Source organism: Labrus bergylta, chromosome 12 (genome assembly GCF_963930695.1).
Source record: "Labrus bergylta chromosome 12, fLabBer1.1, whole genome shotgun sequence".
Taxonomy (NCBI): Eukaryota; Metazoa; Chordata; class Actinopteri; order Labriformes; family Labridae; genus Labrus; species Labrus bergylta.
This window is the reverse complement of record NC_089206.1, coordinates 18,784,132-18,799,169: the sequence shown is the minus strand read 5'-3', so window position 1 is coordinate 18,799,169 and position 15,038 is coordinate 18,784,132. Positions and strand designations below refer to the sequence as shown.

The 15,038-nt window shown below is 40.5% G+C and overlaps 1 protein-coding gene across 1 annotated transcript in view; it reads left to right on the top strand.

Annotated features, from left to right (window-relative positions):
* pex14 (peroxisomal biogenesis factor 14) overlaps positions 1–15,038 on the top strand; it is a 47,425-nt gene that overhangs the window by 20,455 nt on the left and 11,932 nt on the right. Inside the window, exons 4-7 of the mRNA XM_065961382.1 lie at positions 4,976–5,101; positions 7,575–7,660; positions 10,084–10,186; positions 13,960–14,057. Coding sequence (XP_065817454.1) covers positions 4,976–5,101; positions 7,575–7,660; positions 10,084–10,186; positions 13,960–14,057 — 413 coding nt within the window. The remainder of the gene's footprint in view (positions 1–4,975; positions 5,102–7,574; positions 7,661–10,083; positions 10,187–13,959; positions 14,058–15,038) is intronic.

The following is a 15,038-nucleotide window of genomic DNA, read 5'->3' as shown; positions in this document are numbered from 1 at the left end:
TACCAAACACTCACACTTCCCTTTGATTCTGCTGCAGCACACTGATTTCAGTCTTAGTTCTGTATTCATAAATCTTTATGTTACGAGAAATTGGGTCAGGAAAGTTTTTTTTTTAAGCTCCATGTGAAACATTTTCCGTTGTAATTATCCAACTAAATGTCATTTTGTAACAACTAATCAAAGAATGGTGGGAGAATAAACTAAATGTATAGAACTAAAAAAACATGAGTCAAATTTATTATCCTACAGTGTTTTTTATTTAGCCTTTCTTTTCTATTTAATAATGAGTTCAATGGGATTTCACTGCCTCTCATTGTGGGTTCTCCATTGAACTAATGGAGGAATTGTTGCATACTTCTCCTTTGCATTTAAAATAGAATATATTTGTGTGTTTGTACCATTTCAGTGCTGGTATACCCATAGAAACTGCTTGTCTGCTATATCTTTCTCTTGTTTACAAGAATTAAGTTTTACTTCATAAAAATGTTCCTGTTCACTAGAACTCTCTTTTTTCATTTTCTATCAGTGGACTTTTCACACCGTCACTGGCCAATAATCACAGTTTCCCATGTTTTTGTACCCAGCATGCATTGTCCCTTCAACCTCTTGGCAGAGAAACTCAATCATCCTCCTCCTCCCACAGTCACCACAGCAAATGTGTCAGTCTTAATTTCTAATACAGTTTAATGTCATATTTATGTAAATACTTTTGGATTTTACTCTATATTAACAGCCAGAAATGTCAAAGCACACATAAAATGAAACAATACCATCTCCCGGTGGAGTGGAATTTAAATTGGATTCCTCTTGCTGCCAGTACTTACGCTGGACAGCTGATGAAGGGGAAAATAGGGCCCACTTTGATTGCATGTTGCAGAATCTTTACACAATAATCTCGCTCGTGCATATTATTTCCCTTCACATTTGTGCCCTAATCTGCACTGAAGGATGTCTTTCTGGTTAGATCTCCTTTTTTTTCAAAGACATCCTTATAGTGTGGTTTATTTCAATATTCATCTAAAAATATGATTTTCTGTTTCCCTTCGACCGTCAATTTCAGTGTGTGAATTGGCAATTATGCAGTCCAACATTTCCAGCACACCCCCTTCTGTCATTGTAGAATAAACTGGATGAAATATTGAAACTCTGTCTCTTAGATGCAATATAAATCAAGATTTAAGCCACCTTTCTTTTTCATTTTTGGGGGAGTTGAAAGGAAATTGTGTTTAAGCCGTCTTGCAGCCTTGAAGCAATTTCGCCTCACTTTATTCCTTGCCAAGTTCAAGTGAATTTTATTGTGTTTGAACCAAATTTAATGCGCAACAGACTCATCTAGTGAATTGTGCCATCCATGTCCTCTACAATTAACAGATGTAACAACTAAAGAGCGTTGAGCCTCGTTCTGGCACCACCATTTAGCCCAAACAATTAGCAGTTACACACATAATTACCAAAAAAAATCCAATTCTCAGGGCAAAGTCAACAGCATTTTCCGGCTCTCAGCATGTCACTTTAACCGTGGCCTCTAAACCGACATCACTTTGATGCTCCCAGATTACCAAACTGAGTGCAGTTTGTTTGGAAAGTCAAGCACAGAGAGACTGCTCTTGTATTGTTGCATTACAGGTTAGTTCAGCATGAGAAACAGGCACAGTACATTCTCTGTCAGTGAGACATAAATGATGGCTTGACTTATTTCTTTTTTATGCCGTCCCAGTTGTTATTGACTTGAATAAATAATACTAATAGATTTCACCCTGGGTAGAGGGCCAGTGATCGAGGGTCACTGGGAACACAGGTAGGCTGTTAGTCTATTACCATACCTGGTTTGAAGGTAAGGGTAAGGATAAGGTTCATCATCCAGATATTAATAGGATGCTATTTGTAAGTGGGCTTGTGTGACTCACCTCTCGGACAAAAATGACAATGACCAAGGCCTGCGTAGAAGGTAAAGGGATTGATGTGGTTATAAATTACTCTACGGCGCCACCTAGCCTAGGCCTTGCCTACTTTGTCATCAGTACAAGGCGATAAAGCAGTGAAATGAGAGCAGAGTCCCCCTTTTTAATACATAAATGAATACTCTATGAGATTGGTCATTATTTAGGACAGGCTATTTTCAAGCAGTTGTACTGAACCAAATGACATGTAGAATGTCCCTCCCCAGCACAACATGAGAAGCAGGTTGAAGTTGTGCTCCACTGCTTAATAACCCATTGACCTCCATCCATTTATGACCCCTGCAATCTTTTTTTTTTTCTAAATACGATATTCAAAATGTAAGTAATTTTCACCCAAGGGCAACTTCATAATTCAGGCCTTGGAGGGCACAGAGAGGCATTCACCTTTTACAACCAAAAATATTTTAGTAAGCAATTTTTATAATTGGCTGTCCGGCCGAGGTGTTGACCCATAAAGTCCAGAAGTGCCAGAATCGGAGAAGTGGATTTAATGTACGAGCCTTGCTGCCTCTTTGCCCTTAAAAATACCACGAGAATATGAGCTGCTGAAAATAGAGCTGTAAATAACCTGACGAGCAATGGGTTTTCCTTTAAATAAATACCGATCAGGTTTATGTTGAAAGACAATAGAAAACGTAGCCCAGATATGCAGTTTACAGTATTTATAGCTGTAATATCGAGGTGCCAGCACCGTAATTTCATGCCCCAATGAGAATGGCAAGGTCAAAGCAAATGCTTTGGCTGAGCATCTGCTAATACGGTGACTCATAAACAGGCACTGCGTGTATCAGGTGCACCAAATAATACAGTATAATGAAATACAGAATAGCTTTCCATTATTGTTCTTTTTTTATGGTGTCGTCATTAGATGTAATTTATGTCTTAAAAAATTCATCTCCCCACAGGTCGATGGGAAATGGGGGTCCAGGGGTCATTCCACAGGTTTTGGAAGCGATAATAAATTTCACAATCCCTTTTTTGTCTTTTCCTTTTATATGTAAAACTCACTTTCACCTTGTTCCCTTTTCTTTTGGATCTAAGAGCCCTTTCATTTGCTGTTGTCTTCCCCTCAACAATAAACAGATCAGAGCATACAACACAACTTTGCAAGGTGTAATTTGCCTAGAAAACAGCTTTAGGAATTTAAATGTATTTTATCTTAATGCAAAGCAAAAAAAAACACCTTTCATTTTCTGCATAAACGACATCAAAGATAAGAATACACATTAAGATGTACATACATTAAGCCGGATAGAAGCCTAATAGTGCATTATTGAAAAAAAGATTTTACATTTCAAGGTGAAAGGAGAAAAACCTGAAGCATGTTTTTATTTGTTCTATTCGGTGAAACTGAGATCCTTGCATGTCTCACTCAATAGTCTGCCACCATGTAGTCTGCTGTGGTCAGATGAATCAGGAGTCCAGGGACACATTATTGCTTATTTGACAGTGCAGTCTGACTGCACAAACTCAGCACATGGCGTTCACCACTTCCTGGCACTCAGGACTCGCAGTAGACTACAGGCCGGCCAATATTTGCCTTCAATTATTCAACAATTTTCATGACCATTTGAAGTCCCCGGAGCATTTAAAGAGGTGACTGGAGGGACCTCCTCTTGGCGTTAGCTGTGTGGCAGACTATCAAAGGACTTCTTTATGCTTTTGGTCCGCTAATACAAGGAAAGGTTAAAGTGGGATTTCTGATCAGACTTCAACCTGACGTTCAGATTTGACTCACAATAAGGCTACTTCAACAGGAGGGACAAAGCATTTGGTAGAAAGATTTTGGATATATTATCTCATTGATCTTCAGGAAAGGACATTTCTGTATTACATTTACATCGTTTTGTTTAAGGAAAACTCCACATAGATGTTGTTGTGTTTTGTTATGATGGCCCCTCTGGAGGTCAGTAACAGAGAAAGAGGGATATAACACGGTGCACTTACTTTGTATGAAAGAGAGACATCTCTTAAAGGACTGCAACTGAGCTCTTTTCATTTGACTGATGTCTCTCAAAGGATGAAGAAAGCTTATTCTGAGCTTTTGTAAAGTCTCTAAACCCTGAGGGAATATTTCATGTAAAAGGCTCTCATACAAAGGGGATTTTCTGTCAGTAAGCAATGGAAGTGGATAAAGGAAGTAATAGTAAAATGTTGGCGAGATAAACTCCTGCTAAGGCTAAAGTTAGCAATACATTTTTCACCTTTAGGTAAACGATCCTCTTCAACATCACAGAACTACTGTACCATTCATATCTGCTTTTATTCTCAGCTTTCTCTTAATTGTTCAGCTATACATTCTCAAATGTTTATTTTTTTTTATGCAGCTCATAGAAAGTTGTAATTATTCCCTTTGTTGAGACCAAGATGCTCATTAAAGAATGAGACTCACAGCAATGGCAGCGTATGGTGCCTGAAATAAAATCCTTTCTTGCCACAAAAGGAGATGTTCATATTAGATTCTTTTTTTCCTCCTCCCTTCTGATTCTCCATCAGGGAGCCCTTTGCAATTTAATCATCACTAAAATCATTAAAAAGATCTGAAGATTAAATTATATTGGCATTTGCAAAATTATGTAATACATTTACATTACAATGAAGAAATTAAAATAATGCATTTTGGCTGTCTGGGGTGTATGAAATCTCCACATGGGAAATATAACTGGAGAAGTGGACAGACTCTTATTTTCTTTGCCTTTGGTGGCAGTTAATAGGCTTGCAGAGTTTCGGATTTCATTGTGTGAACTTTTTCACACTATCTTTCCGTGATGGATGTCCCTGAGAGACAACTCTCCGTGGAATTTCTTAATTATGAAATGAAAATGCATTTTTGAGTAGAGGGTTAGTAAAATTGAAAGGAGATTTGACATACTTTCTCTAAATTGTACTTAAAAGATTTGTGTGGAGCTTGGGAAGTATTTAAGGCTATATTATGATTACCAAGGAGCCATTTGGTTTTAACACATCACTGCAACCCTCTCCAAGTGTCTTAAAGGCGTGTGTCTTGATTACAGGACTGACAGACGTGGAGGTGGAATTGGCCATCTTGCGCTCTGGTAGCACAGAAGAAGTTCTGGCCCTGAGTCCTATAGGGCCTCCACATCCACTTCATGCAACTCAGCTGGTTTCTGCAACCCAAGGTGAGCACACACAGCCTTTTCTTCTCTTTGATACATGGTGCATATGAGTGGTATTAATGTTAATGCCCACTGTGCCACCTGAAAAAAAAATGAGTTTGTTGTCAAGATTAATTTAGATCTTAGATCCTCTTCAAGAGTTCTGTTAGAGAACTTATCCATGGCTCACCAACACCAGTGTCTACATAAGCTTTACATAAGTTTATGCATGAATGCCAAACACCGTTTGCCTTGATTGTGAATTCAGATGCAGGGATTTTGACATTGTACAGCACAGGCTCATGAAGCTCATCTCTTACAGTTCTCTTTCAAGGGGTTCAACCTTAGCAAGACCCCACACCGCAACCTGTATCTTTATTACCTCAGGAGGTTATGAGTGCTGTCCACTGATTTACCAATGCAGAATGAAGTCCGCGTAATGCTTAACCCATATGACAATGATTCCAGATGTATTCCACCCTCATTTATTACCACACTGTCCTTGACTCCCCTGGCATCTCATGTTTTGTAATGAAAGTGATGTTGATGGGATGGCCATGTAGTTAGGGAGACTCACAGCTCTCCGTCCATAGTGGGGGGTTTTATATCAAAACGGCTATAAGGGAGCTGCATAATGAGGTGAGAGCTGGGAGTCTTGTATGGGGGGTCATGCTGAAAAGAGGGGGCTACCTCCCTTTGATGTCCTTGTTATGGGGACGGTGCATGGGGACCCGCATCCATCTCTGTCGAAGTAATGGATACTCTGATCTCTATTTCCACACGGTAGAAGGACAGGAAGGCCTCCACTGAACCCAATAAATTTGAGAGGAGATTGGAAAAACGGGGGATGGAGACCACACTTCTACAGCTTAAGTGACCAAATAAAAAAAGGAAGATGGCAGAGTGGAAGTGGTAGAGAAAAAGGGAGAGACAGAGGAAGAATGAAAGGTCCTAACGGGGGGGAAAAGAGCAAGTGAAGACCCCTGGTGATGCAAAGAGTCTTGTTCAGGGTCAACCACCCATCCCAAGGACTCCCAGGCCTTTCAGAAGCACGGTATTCTGGGATAGGTGACAGTCTATCGCAGCCATAATGTTGATGAAGACCCAAATTTATGTGGTTACCATATGGATGCCGGAGAATGATTCAAAAATTTTGATGCGAAAGGTTACAAGTTCATCGCCAATGCTGCTGCAGCGATGAAACATGCCCTTGAGAAAGAAAAATAAAATAGCACTCACCTTGAAAATGTACCGTATGGTCCAATATGACAGCAGGTCTCTGAGTTTATTTGCATGTCAAATCAGACAAGTGGTAAGGCACAAGATCAATCTGGTTTACTTATTTCAAGCCAGTAAACATATACCACACAACGCATTAGGTGAAATCAGACCTGTAATAGAATATCAATTGTATACTTTAGTGGCCTAGCCTCTTATAATTTCCTATTCATTTGGGCCCCAGCAGGGTAAATAAAAAAAAAAAAGTGTATTTCCTCCAGGCCCGTTTGTTTAGTGACATTTTCAGTTGAATGCCTCTCTTATGTGGGGAGTTTCCACTTTGACAGACAGTTGGCCTACCCATATGACAGCTTGCACAATGACACACTTTCACATGATCTGTCACTCAGTCAGTAAGACAGTCAACTTCTAAACACACAAACACACACACACACACACACACACACACACACACACACACACACACCCACACACACACACACACACCTTTTGCTTCTGTTTTAGGGCTTTAAATAAATTGAAAAATGTAATGTCCTCCCTGGTAGAGCAGGAGAGAGGCAGCTCAGCAGACTAACCCTTTACAGTTCAGACAGTATTGTGTAATAAGACAGAATGATTGTGTGAAGAGATAAATAGGGTTGCATTTTTGCTCGTTAAATGTTCTAGTAAAACGAAACATTTACTACACCAGTGTTTTTTAATTGATTTTTTTAAATGTATTTATTACCTCCCATTCATGAAAATTAGGAATAAATATATGCTAGAAGGCCCTTTAAAACTGTCATTAGATATGTAATTAATTACACAAAGATCTGATGAACTGCAACTTACATTATGAAAGTGGGGTTATATCGAGCAGTCCTCTTTTACCAATCTGAAACTGCAACCACACAATGATTATGTAACACTGAGAAAAATCAAGGAAAAGCCAAAAACTCATTTACAGACTTCACTACTCAGGCAGTGTTCAAGAGCAGGTCATTGATTCATACACTTGTAGTAAGAAGGGTACAGAAAAAGGGTAAAAAAGAGTGAGTAAAAAGCATTTTGTATGTGATTATAGTTTAGAGCTAAAACACCATAGACATATGGTATGGTTCTCTGAGTTTCATGACTCAGTGTTTTCACAGGTTATGTTCTTAACAAGGCCAGTGGTAGAAGGTATTCTGTGCAAGCATTTCAAACCCATTAAACTATGAGTACATCAGTCTTCAAATCAGTATTTTACTGTGTTAAAGGGATTTATCCTCCACTCCAGGTCCAGCAGGTTACAGATGGAGAGACTATGGCGCCCTCACCATCATTATGGTGGGCCTCGCTTTCGGCTTTCATCAGCTTTATAAAGTAAGTTACACCCTGTTCCTCCTGCCCATATGCCTATGTTTTCTTTCTGACTTTGTCTTCACAGCTAATGTCTCTCTAGAATGTGTTATACATATTATAGTTTGCATCCTAAGATCTGTCAGTACTGCCTTTTCCTTAGATTACATCTAAATTGGTTGGCCTAGCAAGTTCATCAGTTTTGATGAATTATGGTGCTCGAATAGAAGGCGCCTCCGCAGCACCTAACATCACTCTGGGCTTGTTATTAAAGCTAGCCTGCCTTACGTCAAAGCGTGATTTTATTCCAACCCCGTCTTTTAAACTCTTCCTTACGCCCTCCTCTCGTATATATATATATTTTTTTTTTCCTTTAAAAAATATAGTTGCTAACACAGCACACAACCACTTTTTGATGTCCCACCTTCTAAAAATAATCACCCTGGTTTTTATCGGGCTTAGCAGCCCTTGAACATGAGCTCATGAGGCCCCTTGTCCCGGGTGACATTAATCCCATAGTGGTTGTTAGTACTAGTCTGAGTGGCATGTGGAAGCCATTACTCTCGTTTTAGAGGAGGACAGGAGCTTTAGCAGTAGCTCTCGCCCTAGATGACAGGCTGTTCTCCTCTGTGTGTGTAGGAGAGAGAAAACCAGCATGTATGGTGAACATGCATATGCCTTCCTAACTAGATCTATATTTTAAAATGCAATACATATAAATTCAGGGTATCTTATCCCTTATTCTTTTGTCCCGTAGGTCATTCATTGACTATAAATACACACTGTACCACTCCACTGTTTCCCACATCCAGCAGGCTTTGCCAGCCACTGATCGTCTGGGAGGTGGGATTCCCTGGCGGGACGGCACAGGTTGCTGTCATGTCACTGGAGCGTAGCGCCAGTCGCACCATATGTCCAGGCTTCTGCCCACACTTTATTTATGTTATGGTGCACCTTGTAAACACCACACTCCCAGCAACCCACTTATTAATTACCACGTGTTGACACTCATTTAATCTTTTTCTCTAAAAAGTGTTTATTACTTGCGCTGGTGTGGCTGCTTGCCACCTGAGTTGGAGAGAAAACCTGGCGCAGGCAGCAGAGCAAATGGGCTGCAAGAGATTAAGTCATCCTCATCAGGTCTAGTAAAAAAAACAATGATTTTAAAAGCAGTTCAGTGGGGACAAAGACATTTATTATGTGTTTTAGTGAACTTGGGCTCCTTGCATACATGTAGAGGATTCCATGGCACGCTGACAGGCTGCTCATCTGGTTGAAACTCACACACATGCTCATTTGGCTGTCAGACATAGATATAATTTGGTAGTGTTCTGTTTATTCAGTGGCAGAGAGACTATAAACACCATGACATTATTTTCGGCTTTTTTCAGTGTTTCCTAACCACCATGTTTTTCCTTGTAGGCCTCTTTCTGGATTTATCCCTTCCTAGGTTTCTATCATTTGTATTTCTGCAAATGTTTATTTAAGGACTGCAACTTGCAGTCATTGCAACTCATTTGTAACATAATAGATCAACCATATAAAATATGGTTAAAGTAACAAAGTAAAACAGATTGTTTCATATTTGCCAACCCTGTATCTTTTGACTGTGAAAGATCAAAATGTCGGCCTCACTTTGACCTTTTGACGGATACCTCATCTGGCCTATTAGGACCTTCCATCCATTGTTCCCAGCCTATATTATCAAATGAGAACCTGAGTTGAAAGGAGCTGCCTGCCTCTGTTTTGTTCGGGCCGTTTGCATGCGACCATGCTGATGACTGACCTTTCTTGTAGCCAATACATTTCTGTAGAAGTGGTTATGCTGCTTGGGGTGATTTCCTCATGTACCCACTTAAGAGATTCATTAAAAGTACAATATATTTTCAGAATTACATTAAAGGTAATCATAAGTTCATATTTATACTTCATATATATATTTTAGGCTGTGAGTCATGAATTATTTGGAGAAAGGCAATTCACTGTAAAATTAGTCATAGACCTGCCCCATTTGGAATGATCCTTTTTGTCATAAGTCGGGTTTGAGTGTGAAATTGGTAGTCGACTGAGGCTCCGTCCAAATATTCTGCTATATGGGTCATCCCACTTACTTTTTCATCATAGTGATTGTTTTAAGATCCACATTTTGTTTACGATGACATTAAAAAAAATAGAAAAGCATATGTCTGGAAACAGCATGTTTTCTACATTTATTCTTGATTCATAACTTGAAGACTAGCTAATTTTAAAATGTACAGTAGTTTTCATGTGTTTCTATAGCTTACTCAAAAACTCCTAATCACACAGTGGAGACATGAGGCACTTGTCCAATAAAACAATGTGTATGACCCTTCAATGCCAAGTTTAGCTGGCCCTGTCTTTTGCTCATCTTTCTGCCTCTTCCCACCAGAGAGAAGTCTAATATTGTGCCATGCTTTTAATTGCAGAAATACATCCTTCCCCTCATTATGGGCAGCCGAGAGGACAAGAAGCATCTGCAGAGGATGGAGAGCAACATTGCGGCAATGAGTGGCACGCTGACACAGACAGGTGAAGATTAATATCTTCATCACTTTCTCCCTCCTTAACATTTTCCCTCATTTATCTGTCTCCAAAATCGGGGGGCCCCGCACGTTTTTAACAAATGACGCTGCTGTCATTTCGCTTTAATTTGAAATTGCTTGTTTACTGTCAGGCTCTGGCTCAATTAATTACGTTTCGCTGAAAAGCTCTTAACCTCAGAATATTAATGAGGAGTTGGGAAATGACAACTTTTCTCCCCCCCCCGCCCATCTTCTCTTGCTCCCCCCCCTTCCATCCATCTCCCCCTGCACCAACCTCACCCCCCATCCAAACCTCCACCGCCATCATCATCATCCACCCTCTTCCCCGTAGGTGGCGAGAAAGTTCATTTTAATTTTCTGTGCGTGAATGTGTGTTTGTGTGTGTGCAAGATGTGCGTGCGGCATGGCACTGAGTGGCGTCTGGGCTCAGCACTGGCCCTAGCGTGATTAAGTGCACGGTGACAGGTGCGGCTCCCATGTTGGACAGGTGAGGAATCTCAACCTGGCTGTCAGACATGGAGAGAGAGAGAGAGAGAGAGAGAAGCAAGGAGAGCGATGCTTTCCTAGCTCTTTGTCAGTGTAATTAAAAATCCAGGGAGGCGTAAATGAGAGAGACACTCTGAGAAAGTTTGGTGTCGTTAGCAGTAGTGTTCAACTGGAGTGTGTTTTCATCTGAAAGGTACCGGTACCTATTAGAGAGAGTTGGCATGATGGGAATACAAGGACCTTTTTTTCAGTTAATAATAGAAAACACATTTTCTATTTATTTATGTGTTGATTTACAAGACATGTGAAATAAAAGAACCTAAACGAATGAGGTAACAGGATATAAAACCAAGGATTAAAATCACTTCTAAAAGATGAGGTTTAGGTAAGTTTATAAAATATATAACTTTGGTGGATTTTAATGTCATTCAGGTCACACTTCAGTGTCCATGAGCTGTGTCAGCTTTCTGTTACCAATTGAATTCCTCTTCCCATAACATACTTTTAATATAATGTTTTAACCAGTTTGGTAGAAATACCATCATGTTTGCTTTTATTGGGCTTTATGTTGTAGAGGAACATCAAGAATCCAAATCAAAGGTTTTTCTTCACTGAATGCTGAATAAAACAATGTAACTTAAAACACAAGCAACCTTTGTTTGATTGGCCCACTGTCTAAAAAAAAAGTATTTGATTTTACAGCACATGTCATAGACCAACATAGTGTGGATGAAAATATTGCTGTTATCATTTCATCTTGTCACACCCATGCTATTGTTTTCAGGCTGGCTGAGGTAGGTTGAGGACAGCAATTGTGTGAGATTGCGTGCAAGGTGTGCCACTCTAAATCTGATTAACAAATATATGTTCTTTTATGGTCATTTTCCCCCAACTATGCAAACACATTTCCTCCGGCTATCCCACGTCCCATTCCTGCTCTGCTTATCACTTTAGGGAGATTTGCCAACAAACAAACCCTGTTTTGTTTTTTCAGTAAAGGCAGGATTTCAAAGTAAGAGTCCTCCTATGTTTAGCAGGCAGCAGGTAAGACTCCAGTTGAAAGAACGAAAAGGGAAAAAAAACACAGGTCCTTTCTGCAGCCAGTGTGGGGAACTAATTTGCTATGACTGCAGTAGCCAAGCTGCTATTGTAGTTAATGACTGTTGTAGTTAACAGTTGGGGAGAGGGGTTGCAATTACACTGAGAGTTTTCTGCCACTGCTTTCCCTTTGTCTTCCTCTCCCTCTCTCTCCCTTTTCCTCGCTGCACTGAGTAATAGCGACCGACTGCGTCGCTGCTGCCAATTGCTTGAACCCCCTTTTGTTAAAGTTCATGTATTTCTCTAGTGCCGGGCCCAATGAGGTGATGTATCCCTTTGAATGGAGACCACATTAGTCTCTCTCGCCAGCCCCAGCTCGAGAGTAGGGGCCTTGACTCCCATTATGATTTGCCTACAACTTCACACAGACAATTAATGAATGGATCTTGGAACTACTTCAGCGCGCCCAGGCTGTAATGGAATTGTGTGGCTGTTTGGGCACTCTTTGTCAGTGGGAGCCATATTGGTGACCAGCTGGCCATTAAAGACAGAGACAGGCCTGGACATATGTAGTGTACATTATATCGAGGTATTTACTGAATAATTTACTGAATACACAATGTGCACCCTCCTCACAGCAGCTGCAAGCCTCGCACATCATCTTGTCTCCGATTCTCTCTCACGTCCTGTAACACGCGCGCACACACACATACACACACACACACACACACACACACATTACAGCCATAGCCTCCCTTTGATTCATGCCTGGCCAAAGTCATTGACTTCATTATTCTTGGCTTCCTATCTGTGATAACTGGGGATATAAAGTTATTCAATTTTTGTCTGAACAGTACAAAGGAGTAAACTTTGTGGAGGGACATGAAAAGAGTTTAGCTGTTTAGCTGAAGTGGCTGAAAAAGTGGTGCCAGTGGTAATTCAGGAGGCACAGCCTTACAGGCTGGCAGGCTGACCCACACATCTGGATAAGCTGTTTTGTGGTGAGGAGGGATCAGAGATTAATGTGGTAGCCCTCTGTTTAGCGTGCACACCCTGTCATAGAAACACCTTTTTAAGCAGGGATGGACACTTTTTTTTTTTTTTTAACTTTTATTGCCATCATCAGAAAGTGTGGTTCCACTCTGGATCACAGAGTTACAAACCCAAACTGTTTGCACAATGGTCCTTTTCCCCAACCACCAATCCTGCTCAAACTCGCATCCCCAAGGATTCTGCAAGCATGAAAAGATCAAACGTTTCAGCGCCCCACCTATATTGATATAACCCCACCCATTTAAACACAGGTGTCACTGCAAGATATTAGCTTTCTTTGAAAGATCAAATATTTTGTCTGTGTTGTTTTCTTTGTCTTTTTTTTTTTTTTTTTTTTTAAGAAAGGCAGCCTCCAAGCAGGGCTGTGCCTTTTGTCTTGGCCTGGGTTGATATGAGAGGAGGCTTCTGTACTTTTCATCCAGCCGGCTGCAGCCCAGGCTTTTAACCATTGGCCTGACAACCTCAGCAGCGGATCGCCACAATATCTGTTGATGTTAATCCTATTAGGCTTGATTTAACACTTTACACGCCCATGATTTATATGAATGTTTATTGGTTTTCTGTAATATAATCAGCTCGGGGAAACTTAATGCATTGTTTGGTAATACACGCATGACTGGAAGCAGGGGGCAACAAACTGCGCCCGGTGTTATTTGAAATCATACACCCTCGTCCAACACCAACACTTGAACTAATTCAATCTTCAAAGTCAATGGAAAAAGAACAATATTTATTAGGATTAGGGGGGACATTTTGTCTGGCAGCCTCCTCCCAAATGAGAGCCTTGTTTTTTCCTTTGTTGATCGTTTGAGGATTTAAGATGCATTAGAAGGCAGTGTCTGGGTGGATAATGGAAGGTTAGAGACTGTTATTTGATTTAAGTTCAGGCACTAGAGATTAATATCTCCATCCTATGTGCCCTCCCTTCCCACCCTCTACCCCCAGCGCCTCGGACCAAAAAGCAGCGACTTAAGTTACCGGGTATTAGCTTTGATAACAATTCTTAGAGGACGGCTTTGATCAGTGACACATGTGGAGTTTCATCACTTCTGTCACCGTCTCTTGAGGGAAATTGTCCAGTTTTTGTGGCACCAAAAGAATCGTATCGCACAATCTTACTTTCTTGATACTGTTTATTTGCAGTGTGCTGAGTTTCCTGTGTTGTTCTGCTTGTTTCCACAGTCACTCAGCTGCAGCAGACCCTGGCCTCCGTTCAGGAGCTCCTCGTTCAGCAGCAGCAGAAAATTCAGGAGCTCTCCCAGGAACTGGCTGCAGCAGAGGTAGATTCCTAGTTTTAGCATCTCAGCACCACACTGTCTCCCAAAAAAGATTTTCTAGAAAATCACTGATTTCTGTAAAACAGCAATTCTCTCTCTATTGCATGACATGTCCTTTCACTTTTCTTTTTGCTGATTAAACTGAGTTACTTGATTTAATTGAAGCAGACAATAATTGGCCCATTATATGCAGTTGGAGGTTCTCCTAAACGTTAAAGTGTCATGTCAGCTGTCTTTAGCTGAAAACACCACTAACATCTGACTTAATGACTGCACATATCTGTGCTGCAAATGCCTATAATAAGAAGAAGCAACTTTTTGAAGCTGTAAATAATTGCATCTCTGCTGTAGTTTGACCATGATTAGAATAGTCTACACCTTTTAAAGCTCTCTGATGCCTGATAAATGTTATTTCGAGTATACATGGACAGGCTGTAACTTTCACATTTTAGAAGAGGCCAGTTAACATAAAGTTTCCGGTCAAAATCTCCAGATTAATGAGGACAGGGAAGAGGTTTCTCGAGGCCCCTGTGTACTAAAATCTCATGCGTTTCCCCGAGTCATAACTACCTAAGACGGACAGTCTTATTATACTGTATATCATCAGGACACAAGCTGCAAAAAAGTATGGTGCATCTCATCATGGGACCATAATCTTAAACCATATTGTCGTTTCTCTTCGCCTTGATTTTTATAGACAGTGTTCATAATCTACTCAGAATTGTAAGTGTTTAGGTGAATCAGGCTGAATGATTGTTCTAAAAACTTATGTGCAGAGATGAAATGTTGCTATCCTTTTTATAACACCACTCGTAAATTGCTTTATGATCTCCGGGCTCTAAAAAAGTGCCTTGGAAGAGACAATCTGAGACAATGTTTTATGTCCACAGCTTGTTAAACACATGGTTTCACTGTAGCATCTGGATATCGCAGGAAAACATGTGTGGACACATCTGCTTCGGCACAATGACGAAGAAAAATGTG